Source organism: Carlito syrichta, unplaced genomic scaffold (genome assembly GCF_000164805.1).
Source record: "Carlito syrichta isolate Samal-C Ts95f unplaced genomic scaffold, Tarsius_syrichta-2.0.1 Scaffold309764, whole genome shotgun sequence".
In the NCBI taxonomy this organism is placed as follows: Eukaryota; Metazoa; Chordata; class Mammalia; order Primates; family Tarsiidae; genus Carlito; species Carlito syrichta.
In genome coordinates this window covers 217,923-233,426 of record NW_007253860.1, presented here as the reverse complement: position 1 = coordinate 233,426, position 15,504 = coordinate 217,923, and the positions used below count along the sequence as shown (strand labels likewise).

The 15,504-nt window shown below is 47.6% G+C and overlaps 1 protein-coding gene across 1 annotated transcript in view; it reads right to left on the bottom strand.

Moving 5' to 3' along the window:
- Positions 1-6,689: 6,689 nt before the first annotated feature.
- The window catches only part of LOC103270208 (immunoglobulin delta heavy chain-like), a 36,944-nt gene continuing 28,129 nt past the window's right edge, over positions 6,690-15,504 (bottom strand). The window contains 6 exon segments of the mRNA XM_021717450.1: positions 6,690-6,945; positions 7,235-7,341; positions 7,498-7,515; positions 8,020-8,406; positions 12,538-12,777; positions 12,975-13,106. Of these exon segments, the coding sequence (XP_021573125.1) occupies positions 6,925-6,945; positions 7,235-7,341; positions 7,498-7,515; positions 8,020-8,406; positions 12,538-12,777; positions 12,975-13,106 (905 nt within the window). The 3' untranslated portion in view covers positions 6,690-6,924.

Here is a 15,504-nt window from a genome sequence, read left to right as displayed (position 1 = left end):
TTCCAGCTACTCAGAAGGCTGAGGCGGAAGGATCGCCAGAGCCCAGCAGGTCGAGAGTGCGGTGGTCGTGAGCGTCCACTGCACTCCAGTCTGGGCGACAGAGTGAGACTCCAACTCAAAAAAAAAAAAACAAAACAAAAAAAAAAACTTAAGGCTAATAGTAATTATAATAAAAATGAATATTTATTGGTACTGTTCTAAGAGATTTATTTGCAGTTTGGGTTAAATAAGATGAAACTGCCTTATGAAGTCAGGGTTGTGACTGAGCTCATTTTACAGAAAGGAAAGCTAAATCTCAGAGGTGGTCATTTGAACAAGGTTGCATAGTTGGTAAATGGCAAAACTAGGACTTAAACTCATATATCTTTGCTTTAAAGTCTATATTGTTTGCTATGATAATGTTTTCATCTACCTCCTACATGCTTTTTCCACTCTGCAAACTCAAGTTTGCAAAGGTTCTAATTATTGTCTCTCATAGATGTGCACAATTTTTTTTCCCTAAAGGTGGGCTCCTAGCTGTTTTACAAAGGGCTCTAATAGAAGTATTGTAGCAGGAAAAATAGAGAGATCGTGACACTGAGACTATTACAGGAAGTGGCACTTTATTACGCTGGCTAGCACAGCTGGCCGAGAATTTCATGTATTCAAATCGAGCTCGAGGGCCCCAGAACAGGAGACGTGGGGTCTTATACTCTCATTTAGGTAAGGGAGGGGGGTCATGTTGAGTGATTACATACTTCCTTTGGACTCTTACAAGTTGTACTCAGCAAAATCAGATTTTTCAAAGAACAAATGGTCTCCAGGAACTGCAGGGTTGTAAACCTTCAACTTCAGAAGGGGAGTTTTTGGATTAGTCTGTGAATTAGCCACTCTTTTTGCATAGCCATTAAATGGCTAGTCTTTGGGCCATTTGGCCTTTCCCAAACAAAACCTGCCTGGCGCCCTGGCGGGTCTTTAAAGTTGCAACTTGCCTTTCAAAAGGAAATACCTTTAACTGCTATCAACTCCTTTCCTGCCCTGGGCTAGTGATTGCCATGAGGCCAACTGCTGATCCTGAACCAGCTACATGTTTCTGTTTATTCATTCAATCATAGAAGAAATATATTTGACCATTTGCCGCATCCTGCCACAGTATGGCTATGATTAATGAGGAGTGCTACCTGAGATTTATGGTTGCTTAACATAAGACAGACTTCTTCATAGAGCTGCCCAGTGGTGAACTGTCCTACTCAGACAGGTGGAGAATTCTTTGTCCCAGAACAGCTTAAGCATGCCTGTGGGCAATGCGAGACTCTGATATTTTGCTTCCTTACCACTCCAAGTGTCTGAGATTCCAAGATCTAATCAAAACAGTCCCACTGTAGAGTGAGGTTGCAGAGGATCATATCAAAATTGCTGGGATGGCCTATGACTTGGGTGGGAGAGGTAGCACCCAGAATTACTCACAGGTTACTATTTAAAAACTCACTTGCTTATATCAGCAGTGAGTTCAGTCAGGATGTGCTAGGGGTCTGGACCCACAGGAAGCTCTGGAATGCATTTCCCTGTCCAGACTACTCCTCATACTCATAGAGGACAGCTGAGATCAGTTGCAGAGCAGCTGATGAAACTTCTTTGGAAATTGTCACAACTGTGGGTTCATTTTCAGCTCCTATCTGCTGACCTAAAGATGCCATTCAGTTAACTGTAGCATCCCATATTCCCCAAGGATCTCTCCTAGGATTCTATGTGCAACATGATAGAGACAACAGAGAAAGACGTCTAGTTGGGACTATAGGAGAGGGGTATGGTGAATGGAAAATCTCTTGTCTGTTGGAAGGAGATGATTCAGGGTAAGACCAAGTACTGTCACAATAAATCTTAAGGAGAGGTGGGTGGTGTTACAGAACCCAGAGACTTCAAATCCAGAAACACAGAGAGCAAGAAAAGAAAGGCTTCCAGAAGGGAGGGGAGGATATTCAGTCCTAGATTGGGACAGGGAATGCCTTGTGTTCAAGGCTCAGATGGGGTGGGCAAAGTCTCAGATTATAGGATTCTAAGGCCTAGAAATCACCTTTCTGGAAATGACAGGAGTTTGCCACAAGCAATGGGAATGAACTGTAATTAAAATTGTTGACCAGGCTTTATGCCATTCTATACTGTGAGTCTTCTTATACGGCATAGGGTAATTTCCACTGATGTGGTGAGAGTGAACTTGGTGATGAGAATATAAGAAGAAATCACTAGGAGAGCAAAAGACAGATTCTTCCAGGTTAGCAGCAAAGATGAGTTTACTGGTAGATTTTATCCATTCCCGTGATCTCTTTCTGTCAGCATCTCCCAACACCCCTAAATAAAAATACATCTTGGTACAAACACGTTTTTGTTTTCACATATAGCTTCCAGAGGTCTCTAAGCACCAGCACCAGCCTTCTATTCCCACATCCATCCTTAACCAGAGTGATTTGACAAAGTTTCTCCTATCTAGGACATTTGGGGCTGTGTGATGGTTAGGGGCTGAGGTCAGTCTGGCTACTCCTCTCCTCTCTGGGTCACTACTGAAGAAAAATGGGGAAATGACTCAGAAGGAAATGGAGATATCAGTATCTATTAGGATCTATTACCTTTATCTCCACTCTTTTGTTCTACCATCCCCTTTCTTTCTTCTCTCCCTTACTCTTCCCTAATCACTCCCTTAAGAGTGAAAAAGCCTTTGTCTCTTGTATGGTCCCAGCAGCTCCCCAACATTAGTAGCCCAGCAATGAGCTGTGTAGTAGGACAAGCTCTATGTATACAGGAACTGGTAGGAAACTTTTTCTTCCAGGCTAGTGACAGTGACTTGAGTTCTGGTATTCCTGCAGGAATCCCATTCCTCTCTCTGGAAAGTTCCATTACTACATGAGCAGTTGGATGCTCTCTTCCACCTCCTAATTGCCAAATCAATCTGTAGACGTCACAAATTAAGTTCCTTTCTTGAAGTGCTGTAGTGGCCGAAAGTTCAATCCGAGAGACCACCAAGAGCCAATTCCGATGAAAGTTCAAGAGGGTCTTTATTTACAAGCTCGAGCCTGGGCCTCTGTCGACAACCGACACAGTGGAGTACATTCAGAGGCCCTGATTTCCTTAAGCAGATGCCTTTTATGCTTTTACACAAAGGGAGGAGGAGTTTGGGGGGGCTTTCCAGTTGTGTTACCATTTAATTGGGTAGTAACCTCTGGTGGTCAGCTTAATCGTGGAGGATTGGCTAGCCTGACTCGGGCTGACCTTGGCCCACTAGTTAGGGAAGTTGCAGAGACATTTGGAAACTTAGGTGATTACCCCCTGGCACTTGACTGGTTGTTGCTAAGGGGAAAGTGAGATAAGGGAAGGGGTTGAAGCTTGTAACCAGAGCTTTGCAGTTTTTTCCATAACTGAAACTTTAAACAGTTACAGGTTATGTTCAAAGACAGAAAACTAAAAATGGCTGTGCTTTTGTCCACAAGCTGATTACATATTTATTGGGTTATAGCATGCTCTTAACCTAAGTCTATGGTATACTTTATTACGGTCCTCTCAGTGCTACCCATGGTGAGTCCGCTGAGAACTTGGGCACCTGGACCATTCTTCCAGTGATGCTTTTTTGTAAATCTCTTCATTCAGTAAGCACACCTTGTCCCATCACTGGGTATCACTTGTGGAGTTTGCCACTGCCCCTGTCCTGTTCTACATTCTGCCCACATATTTCCTTAATAGGATGAAGCTTAGAACAGCCCTGAGGTTAGAACCAGTTGACAGACCCAGATCAATGATGAATCTCTTTAGTACCTCCCTTTGCAGGAATGACTCTATACCTGAAAGCTGCCTCAGAGCTCCTGTGTGTTCATTCCTGGTTTACTCCTTTTGTCCCAGCATCACATCCTTGCTAATGGCCCCTCTGACTCTCAATGATATCTTAATTTGTACAATAAATGATATGATCACATACATGTAGCTCATCTTTGCTCGGTGTAACCCGAAGAAGAATGAAAAGGATGCTGAGGGATTGGTCCAAAAGAGTCCAGTTTGATTCTAGAGAAAGAGGCAGGCAGAAGCAGAAGAGATGAATTCCCAGTGCCTGTAAGTTGAATTTTGGGAGAGGTGCTGTTTGAGAGAGACAAGGAAATGGCTGTAAAGGCTTGATAAGAGGAACATCCCCTCTGGGTCAAGTAGGGTGTTGGGTGAGGGGGGACAAGATGGAGCTTCTAGTTCTCTCCTTCTCAGTGGAGTCCCTTAGACTGAGAGGGTGAAATGCACATGGCCTATTATCCTCCAAAGGAGATTCCTTTGTTCCTTGCCTTGTTTGCTTACAAACTCTAGAGTACCAACCAGCAGCTCCTCCCACATCCTCCCACCTCCTAATGCCTCTGCTTTCTGCATCCCCAAGATCATGGTCACCAAACCTGCAAGACCTATTTTTCTTATACAAGGTGTTTCCCTCTCCCTATCACTACCCTGGTCTTGCCATATAGTTGCTCAGGCCCTCACAGCTCTTCTTGCACAAACATCCCAATCCCAGTGTGTGCCTTCGGGCCCCCACAGCACCCTGCTCTCTCTCAAATGCGTCCTTTTCCCCTCAGTTGTTCAGCTCTCCTTTGTGAGGCACCATCAGGATATGCCTGTGGCACCAGTCATGTCTAAGGAGTGGAAGGGATCCTTTGTGAATGCCAGTCTAGGGCCCAAAGCCTGTCCCTTTTGTTTTTAGGCTTTCAAACAAAGTCATTATAAAAACAAAGCAACACGTAAACAACAACAACAATGAATGACTCATGGAAGTGACTGACAATGACGAGTTCCTAGATTATCCCTGTGTGAGGTTCATCCTTTCCAGGCCTGTGTAGGCCTCTTCTAGAGACCAGTTCCAGGACACATAGTGTAGTGAGATGAATAATGCCTCTCCCCCAATTTATGCCCACCTATAACCTCAGAATGTGACTTTATTTGGAAAAAAGGGTTTTTGCAGATGTCATTGATTAAGATCTCTAGATAAAGTTGTTCTGGATTTAGGGTGGGCCCTAAATCCAATGATTCACATCTTGATAAGAGAGAGGAGAGGGTGACATGCACCTAGTTCCAGCTACTTACTTGAAAGGCTGAGGTGGAAGGATTACCTGAGCCCAGGAGGTCGAGACTGCAGTGACCATGAGCATGCTACTGCACTTCAGCCTGGACGACAGAGTGAGACTCTGACTCAAAAAGAGAGAAAAGGAGAAAGTGAGAGTAAGAGAGAGACAGAGACAGAGAGAGAGAGAGAGAGAGAGAGAGAGAGAGAGAAAGGTGAGGGCAATTTAGATGTAGGAACCTAGGGGAAAGGTCATGTAAAGATGGGGCAGGGACTGGAGTGATGCTACCCTAAGCCAAGGACCCCCCCAGACATGGCAAGAGGCAAGAAAGAATTCTCCTCTAGAACTGTCACAAAGCATGCCCGCTGACACCTTGGTTTTGGATTTCTGGCCAAGAGCTTCAAGAATAAATGTCTATTGTTTTAATACCCCTCTTCCCCTAGTGGTGCTTTGTGACAGCCACCCTGGAAAATGAATACAAGGAAGCATTAAATCCTCTCTGGTGTGTTACTGTGGGTCTTGCCTGGGCTTTGGGAGCAGCTGCTGTCACCCATGAACATTTCCACCCTCCTGGCCACCACTTGGGAAATGCTTCTAGAACTGCCATCTTCAGGAGAACATGACACAGTTTAATCACTTACAAGTCATTTGACCTGTGAATGACAGTCACTACATCTATAAAACAGGGAAAATAATATGTGCTTCTAGAATCATTGAAGGACTCAGTGGGACAACGCATGTGCCAGTGTCCGGTCTGCAGCTTGGAGCAGGCAGGCTTTCAGCCAGGGGGTCTTTCATCCTTCCCACCTTTTCTCCACTTTTAGACTTCACTTTCCACTCTGACAGTCGGCCTCAACTGACTTAAACATGGCCTTTCTCACTGTTTTAGGCCTGCTTTCCTCTATTCCCATTTCCCCCTCCCCTTAGTAAAATGTTCTGCCTCACTGAATTTAGCCTACATGCAAAGTTTACCCTAATGAGATATCTGTCTCTGCCTAAGTGGGAGCACTTAACACCCTGCATTTGGGGTGCTCTGATCTCCATTTGCCAAGCAAAGGAGTTCACAGGAAGTGTTATTCTGCACATGGCACCTCTGTCCCCACTCGACCCTGCTTTCCATTGTTCCCCCAGGGCGACCTGGGACCTGGTGTGCCCTGTTCCTGGGAAATCACTTATCAGTTTTCTCAAGTCTGTGCCTTCTCTAGGATTCCAATCCAGATGTGCAGGGTAGCGTCAAATCTTAAGCTGAAATCCCCAAAATAAGATTAGCTGAATGTATTAAGGTCAGATACCAAGAACATCTAAAGGCATACATATGACACTTAAATCTGGCACTGTAACCCATAGGTCTGTCCTGTCCTCTCTTCTCACTGGGCAGGGAGTTACGGTTCACTGTGTTCCTCCCTGTCTCCATCATCCAGGTTTTCCAGAGTTTAGCCATTGTCCTTCAGGCTAACCCTCCACTGGGGATCCAGCAGGCTTGCTTGTGGACATGGGCTTGGAATCTTCATCAGGATGATTGAGAGAGAGCAGCATTGGGCAGAGGAAGAGGGCTAGTGATTCCATATGTCTGAGGAGATGTTGCTCTCCTCAAATCAGAAAGTAGGTCAGTGATGGTCAAAACTCCACAGATACTCCAGAAATACAAGCAAGCCCAGCATGCCATTTTTATTTGTTTAATCTATTTCAGGCTTGGGGATTGAGAACTCAAACTTCAGGGAAGCAGAGAGAAGGGGCAGACATCCATGTAGGTAGGAGGTGAGAGGTGTAGAGATGATCACTCTTTAGGAACACAGCTTGGAGCAGGTACAAGGAAAATCCCGAGTAAGAATGAAGAATAAATCAGGATGCACTTTTGGAGCAGGCCTCAGGAATCCTTTTTCTTGACCTGGGAAGAGAGGACACTGTCAGCATCCAAGAGCCATGCTGTAGCAGGAGTAGGGCATAGGAGGCAACTCTGGGGCCTGATTTGAGCAGAGCTGGCTTGTTCTCCCCATTCCCCACTGATGTATTTTGTAACATTCCCTGCATTTTCTCCTCAGTCTGGAAGTTCATTGTGCTTTCACTGAGTTGACAGGCTCTACCAGGTTGAGGTCTGGCTCTGAAATTCCCTTACATCCCATGTATGATGTTCTACCCCACCCCCCATCATCTACCCCTTCCCACCCTCCTCCTACCATGGCCATCAGCACGAGGGCGCTGACCAGCACAGCATACAGGGTGGCCTTCCCCAGCAGGATCTCATAGAGGATGGTGGCAGACAAGACGCCTTGCTGGTAGGACTCTGTTGGTTGGGAAGGAGAACAAGTAGGTTACCTGTGTGCAGGTAGCTCTGGCTGTCCCCCACCACCCTCAGTGTCTATGGGTTACCCATTATCCATGCCCTCATTCTACAGCAGAGATGGTGGAAGATGGAGACAAAAAGGAGAGGTTCACTTACTGGAGGTGAAGCCACAGTCTGAAAGAAAACAGAAGAAAAATGAATGAGAGAATGTCACTTCTTGAGGACTCTGAATCACAGACTTAAAAGTCATAGACTCATAGGCCACAAACACATGCATGTCAGACAGGACAAAGTCAGCCTCCTATAACAGGCCTGATCCTGTCTTCCTCGTGCTACTGCAGTGTCAGGGATGTAATCATTATGATCTTAGAAAACCAGGATTTGTGAAGGGGAAGGAGGCACCACTGAAATGCTGAGTTGTTCAGCTGGTCCTCAGGTGATCGTATCAGCACAGCTCTAAGGGGCTGAGGATCTGAAGGAAGAATTAGTCACAAGTGCTCAATCCACCTTCTATGCTCTATAGGAGAAAGCACTGACACTATGGGCCCTGAGCATCCCATCCTGTCCACTCTGCCTTTCTCCTGGATCCAGATTTGTCTTCTACCTGTATCTTTCCATTTCCCTCTGGTGGAGGGTCTGACTCAGTCTCCTCCCAGGGTCCTCCCAGGTCCTACTCACCTGCTTTGCCCCAGGTCTCAGCACTGACGTTCTGGGTGATGGGTTTGTTCCCACCCAGTTTCCACTCGTCTTTGTCCTCGAGCCCGTAGAACTGGACTTGGCAGCGGAAGTGATTACGGGGGTTGTGCCAGAATTCAGCAGAGACCCTCAGGCGGCTGCTCAGGCAGTAGGTGGAGTTCTTGAGGGCAGGCTGCTCTTTGGAGGGCTGTGGGTCTATGCTGACCCCACTGTGCACCTCCTTCCTGTTCACCCACCAGCTCAGCTCCACGTGGTCGGGATAGAAGCCTGTGGCCAGGCACACCAGTGTGGCCTTTTGGGTCCGGGAGATCTCTGCTTCGGATGGCTCAAACACAGCGACCTTGGGTGGGGTCACAATGCTCAGGTCCTCTGTAAAGTAGAGAGGGGTTGGGACCAGGGCTGCTCTAAGACTTGTCTGGACTTAGTAGGGGCTGTCTCACTTTCTCTCTCTGTCTCTGTCTCTCTCCCCCCCCCCTTTCTCTGTGTGTGTGTGTGTGTGTGTGTGTGTGTAAACAGGAGTCTGGGGAAAGGGTTATAAGGAAAATTATGTCATCTGAGATCCTGACTGCTTTGGGGTTACCATTCAATTCCCTTTTGATTGTTCTCTCTCTTTCCTGCCTGAACTTTGTATTCACCCAATGGACAGGTACTGTCCACTGTCTATCCATTCCCCTAAGGTGGCATTAGGAGTGGCACTGTGACACTGCCTAACATTCTGGGCAATGTCTCTTCATTGACTTTATCTTACTGAAGAAATAAAATCATCAATAAAACCTTGCCTGCCTGCTTCTCAACATTTTATATAGAAGTGTAAATGAAGCAATGGATTGATTGCATCTTGTTAAATCAAAATAACAAGATCCAAATCTTAGAACTGTCTTTGACCACCAATGAGACTTTAAGACAACATTTTATCCCCATCATTTTTTCTTCTTATGAAGTGAGAATCACCGCAATGACTTTCCAGAAAGGATGTGACAGTTAAATGATTCAGAAAGCCCATCTTAAGCCAGGAGATTTGTGTCTGAGTCTAAGGTGCTAAGGAAGAAAAGGGGAATCTGGGATGAGGGAGACATTTTGAGGCTACAGGCTTCCTATAGATATACAGGTGGCCTGTTTGTGTGCACTCATGTGGGAACATCCTCTGTGTTACAGTGTGTTCATGAGACTGTGAGATTTTGTGGCACTAGAAAAATCTTATCTAATCTTCTGCCTCCAGGTACACCTGAGTTTCCTAGCTTAGGCAGATAGTAGTCTCCCCTTACTGCAAACTCAGGGATTCTTCAACTTTCTTTGTCCTTTTCCTTCCAAATGTTATACTTTTCCCTACCAGCAAGTTTCCTAAATAGGCATTTGAAATCATCACAGCAACTTTTGTGTCAATATGATTTTTATCCTAAGCATCTCCTTTGCAGATTCTTAGGGACAACAGGTGAATGCATCCCCTGAATTCCTGAGAACCCTTTTCTTCTGGCTGACTCACTTCTTCTGGGCCTGCCCTCCACACATTTTATCCTGTTCTTTGCTGCCCATTGATTTTTGTCTGTTTCCAAGCAATTCTAAAATATAAAAACACAACTCTCAGGAGAGCCCATCTCTAGTCTCCTGAACTTTGAAAAAAATTGCTCTGACACTTTTTCACATTTCTGTGGATGTGACCTTTATTCAGGACTGGCTTTATGGGTGTGGGCCCTTGGCTGTCTCACAGGAACACATGCTTAGAAAGGCCCTGTGCTTGGTTTAATGTTCTGTGGTCACCATTTTGAAATTCTAAATTTCTTCTTCTTTTTTTTTAAATAAGAGCTCCCACACTTTCATTTTGATTTGGGTCTGCACATTTTGTAATTGGTCCTGCTTCCCATCATGTCCAGTTTCCCTCCCCTCAATGCCTTCCTTGCTAAGTATTACTATGTTTCTAGGTCTTTATTGGCTGAGCAGGGGCAGAGATGGTGATATCTCATCTTCTATCTGCAGTACTGAGTTCCATCAGTCTTTCTGCTCTCATCCTGTTTATTTTTACTCTCATCTAAAAGAAACTGACTCTAGGATTCTACCAACTCTCCAGGGGCACTATAGAATGCACTCCTTTGATCCCCTCACTCAGCAAACATTCAAAGTCCCTATTGTAAAAACTAATCCCTTGACCATGGATGCTATTCTGTAGGATAATTATTGATGCAATGAGTATGATAAACACTAGTAGACCCTCACTGCACCCTAACATACTACCTGTACAACTCCATGATGAGGGCGTCGTTAACCTCCCATGTTTGTGAGTCCCTGTGAGGTGTGTGTGTATGGGGGGGCTTGTCTATGTGGGTGTAAGTGTGGGTAATAGCCAGGGCCTCTTTGTGCTCTGCTTGTGGGTTGAATTAGCAAAATTAGCCTTTGCTTCTTCTCTGTTCAACTGCACCCTGTCTCAATGATTTCTGCACCTGACACATGCCTGGCTGTGCCTGTGGTACCTACCGTGAGGGCACAAAATTGTGAAGTTTGACTTTCCTGTTTCCAACACACCTCTCACACAGACACAGCCCTCCACTCCATTTCCACAATCCAGTCCTGCCCTTTCTTTGGCATGGGGTACCCCACCCATCCCACCACCCTCACCCCTGCCCCCACTCTTCAGTGATCTCCTAGGGGAGGATGGGGAAGAGAAGCACTGAATTACAAGAACCTGGTTACTCTACAAGTTGCTTCTCTTTCACTCTTCACAGCAATAGTAAGTGGTAGGTATTGTCAGTTATATTTTATAGTTGAGGGCCACATAATCAATTTGCCCAAGGTCACCCAATCACTAAAGAACCAGGGGTTGGAAACCAGCTTTACCTGGTTCTACAGTCTCAGTCTTTTCACCACCCCAACTGACCAAGGGCACTCGGAATTCCCTCTGGACACACATCCCTGTATCTGAGCTCCAGGGCATCCAGCTTAATGGCACATGCAGCCTCTTGTTGCCATGGGTGCTGTTATCAAATACTCCAGGTGAATATGCCAGTTTGTGAGATACTTCCCTTCTCTGACCCCAGGGTTCTCATCACCAGGTGAAGGACCCTTTCCAGCTCTAAAATCTTCCGGGAAATGTTCCTCACCTCACAGGCAAAATATCTGCATTTTATTGTGTGTTTGTGGCAAGTGAACTCCCTGCACCACCTGGGCTGTTTAACCTAGAATACTTAGTGTGATAAAGGGGATTTCAGGTTGGGGGTACACATCTGGGGATAAATGCATCCCCGTGGCAGGGTTATGCTTTTCAGGAGCAGGGTTTAAAATCTAATTCTAAATCTATACTGCTGAACAGTTAATTTTATTCCTTTTATTTACAGTCGCACGTTTAGGTCTTTCTGATCTCTGTGTTCTACTCTTGTTTGGCAGCCTTTGGCTGCTTCTCTGTTCAACTCCACCCTTGTCTCAATGATTTCTGCCCCTGACACCTGCCTGGCTGTGCCTGCGGTGCCCGCCATGAGGGCACCTGCCCATCCCTCTCTTTCTGCTTCTGAGCGCAGTTACACTCGCTCTTACCCATTTCCCAAACCAGATTTTCGCTTCTGTTCTCCAGTCTAGCGGTTCCCAGAGTCCTAACAAACTCTCTCCTTCTCCACCAGTTACCCAGTCCCTAAACACCCCAGAAAAAAAGAGATGGAAAGCGACCTCCCTCTGCGCGGGCTCCCGGAACCTGAGCGCCCTGGCCCCCTCCCCAGTCCTTGGCGACGCCTCAGAGCTGACCCGGATCGTCGATTCCCCCCAGCTCGGGTCCACCGCCTCCCACCCAGGGACCGAGGGGCTGGAAAGTGGGAGACGCCCGCAACTCACCTGTGACCGTGAGCCTGGTGCCCGGCCCGAAATGCTGCTCGTAGGAGCACAGAGGCGCAGCCCTGCACGCAAACCCCTGCTCCTACCCACCCCAGGGCCTAGTCCGGGGCGCCAGCGCGGGGCCGGAGACCCAGGGGTGCGGAGCCGAGCAGCCCGGGAACCGCGCCGCTTTCCACCCGAACGCCGCCGCCCGAGCCCGCGGAAACTCACCCAGCACGGTCAGCCGGCTGCCGGCCCCGAAAGTCTGTTCGACTGCAGAGCACAGCCCGGGGCCTCCCCACAAAAACCCTGCCCGGTCGCCCGCGTCCGGCCCGCCCGTCCGGCCCGCACTCACCGAGCACCAGGAGCCGGGTGCCCGCGCTGAAGTACTGAGTCTGTTGGCTTACGGCTCCCGAGCCCCGCACAAAAACCCGCGCCCTGTACCCGGCGGCTCCCACTCACCTAGCACTGACAGTCGGGTGCCGGCGCCAAAGTACTGGGTCTCTTGGTCCACGGCTTCCGAACCCCGCACAAAAACCCGCGCGCCCTGTCCCCGGCGACCCCCGCTCACCTAGCACCGACAGCCGGGTGCCCGCGCCGAAGTACTGCGTGTTTTGGCTCACAGCCCTTGGGCGCAGCACAAAAACAGACGCCGGTGCCCCCCGGCGTCCCACCCCGCTCCCCGGCCCCCGGGGCGCCCCCGCTTACCGAGCACCGTCAGCCGGGTGCCTGGCCCGAAATGCTGGGTGTCTCCGCTCACAGCCCGCAGGCCCACGACAAAAACCGGCGCTGCCCACGGGCCCGGGTCCCCACCACCTCTGAGTCCCCCACCCCATCGCCCTCGTCCCCGGCCCAGGTGCCCAGCATCGCCTCTCAGCCCCAGATGGAGCCGGGCAGCCGCCCTCCTCTCCATCCTGCCCCTCGGAGCGCCACGGACCCGGTCGCCTCCTTACCCAGCACCGTCAGCTTGGAGCCGCCTCCAAAGAATAACTGCCCAGTGTTCGCACAGCCCTGGGGACCCCGGCGCAAACCCTGCCTTCCCTGATGGAAGGCCTGGATGACCCAGCGCCCACTCCACTAAGGTATCAGGGGGTCCTCCAGGCTGGGCAACCCACCCTTGCTCCCACCTGGAGCCACCTTCTTACCTAGCACAGTGAGCCGGGTCCCAGGCCCGAAGTACTGCTCTGCATAGTTGCACAGAGGGAATCCGCTGCCCAGAATTCCATCTCCCCCACCCCCCACCATTTCCCTCGACAAACACTCCTCTCCTTTCTGGTCTTTTCAGATCCCCAGAGTCAACTGGACAGGGTAATCTAGACCTTGCATGAGGTCACTGCCAATATGCTGAAGAGAATTCACCTGGCTTGGGGAAAATACAGTGGACTTGAAATATGAAGGGGTTTGGGTGGTAGTGGGGTGGTTGTATTTGTGTGTTACAGGCTAGACCCTGCTTCTTTTATTGTTTGTTTGTTTAATATATAACTTTATTTTATTATACAGATGTGGGATACAAGTCAGAATTAGGTACCTAAGTAGTCTATATGCTGGTGAAGTTTGGGCCTCCAACTGGTAGACCCTGCTTCTTAATGGCTATGTGACCTGTATCCTTTCTGACCTCAACTTTTTCATCTGAAAAATGGGATGTCTTTCCCTCAGGGTTTTTGTGAATTCTTATAAATAATGCAAGTACTTTGTCAAGGGAAAGATTTACGAAAAGTGCTGAATGACGATCCCACTTTGCTGCCTTGGTGTTCTCATTTCTGGGAAGCTCGGTCTAGACAGAGAGATGCACAGGTATTCACTGGGCCTAACTTCTGCAAAATGGTTACAGAGACCAGCTCTAGAGACCTCTCCCTATCTGGTAGCTGCATTTCCTGGGCTAGGTGGGGATATTTTTGGCAGCAGGGCTTTTTGTAAAAGCACCTCCTCTACCTGAATCATCGTGCCCCCCCCCCAGTCCCCACAATGTTACACCATGATACAAAAATGTTTCCTCCCAGCTAGTTCCCCTCCCCCAGCAACTTGGCAAAGACAGAAAGCACAGGTGGCAGGGGTTAGTCTGATTGAGTGGGTCTTGAAAACAAACTCAGTATACTTAAAGTGGGGTGGGGCTTGGTGGTGGTGGGTGGAAGAGCAGAGAGGCCCCTCCTTGGAACATGCATCCCCTTGAGGAGACCTTCTATGTCATTAGGACTCCCCTCTGGGACTCACTGTGCACACCTGCTCAGATTGGGATTTATAGTGAGGTAGGTGGGTGGAGCAAGGGGGAAGGGCAGCTCTAACAGGAGAATTTGCACATCAGGGAATGGCAGGAGGACAGACAGCCTAGACACCTCTATAATTCCCCATTGCTTCTTGAACAAAGTCCAAACTCCTTATCCCTCATTTGTTCCACAAGTATTTAGTGGAACCTACCATTTCTGTAGGCTCTATAAGAGTCCATTCTGAGTGGCATAGTACACCCACCTACCTTTTCAGCCTTAATTTTGATTAATCCTATCTCTGAAGCTTGCACCCTGCTAAACTGACTTACCCAGAAGTACCTGACCATGTTGTTTGGGCTTTTGTTCATGCCTCTGACTGACATGACCATTCTCTAGATTGAACAACTGAGATCAATTTTCCCTTTGAAAGGTTTGCCATCTTCTCAGACTCTTCCCTGTGTATCCCAGTCAGAAACCGAGCACTAGCCTCTGACTACGTTTTAGTAGACAGCTCACATTGCTATTTCTAAGCCTCACCTTGTATTTCAGCTCTTTCTGTTCATGACTTCTTCCCCTTACGTACAGGTAAGTTTTGGGGGACTGTGATTTGAGTATCTTATTTTCTTGGAGGGCGGTGACAACACATTGCAATGATATGTGTTTAATGAGTTGATGAGTGTGTGCACACGTGTTAATATGTCACGCATCTTTGAATGCATGTATGTGTTACAATAAAGAGGGATGGCTGTGTGGTGTAGTCCTATAAATGGAAAGGCAATGGCCATTTCAGGCACTCTTACGGTGATGACTGCTCTTGAGTTAGGTCACTCTGGGCCCACTCATTTATTTAAGAATACCTATCGGATGTCTACACTAAACCAAGATATTATACCATAGCCCACAAATGCTATCATAAATACATCCTTGTTATCAAGGAGTTCACAATCAAATGGGGGTGTCCAGACAAGTAGTTTTCATCAAGTGTAATAATAAGTGTCATGAAGGACTTTATGCAAAAAGTACTGTGATAGCAAGATAAAGGTTTGTTTAATCCAGACTTAGAGGAGTAAAAGGCAAGGAAGGGTCAGTAAAGAGCCAGAAAAGGCTTTCTGGAGGCAAGATACTAGAGTTAAATCTTTAAGGCTAAGTAGGAGTTACTTGGGGAGGAAGAGTGCTCCATCATCCCAGGTGAAGGAATGCTATACGCACAATGGCCAGGAAGGAGAAGCTTGGGGGTTCAGGGATGCAGGGAGTGAGGAGAGTGTGGAATAAGGAGGTAAGGGACAATCAGGAATCTTCTGTACTACCTTTAGGATTTGGGATTACATCACCACAACAGTGCCAACAGAAAATATTTGAGGGACTTCTAGAGGTAGAAATAGGTTTGATACTTAGTTTTAGGGAACTTTACTTTTTATTCCTTTCAGGAGTGGGGGATATTTTCACCTATCTAATTCCAATAGAAAGCTAT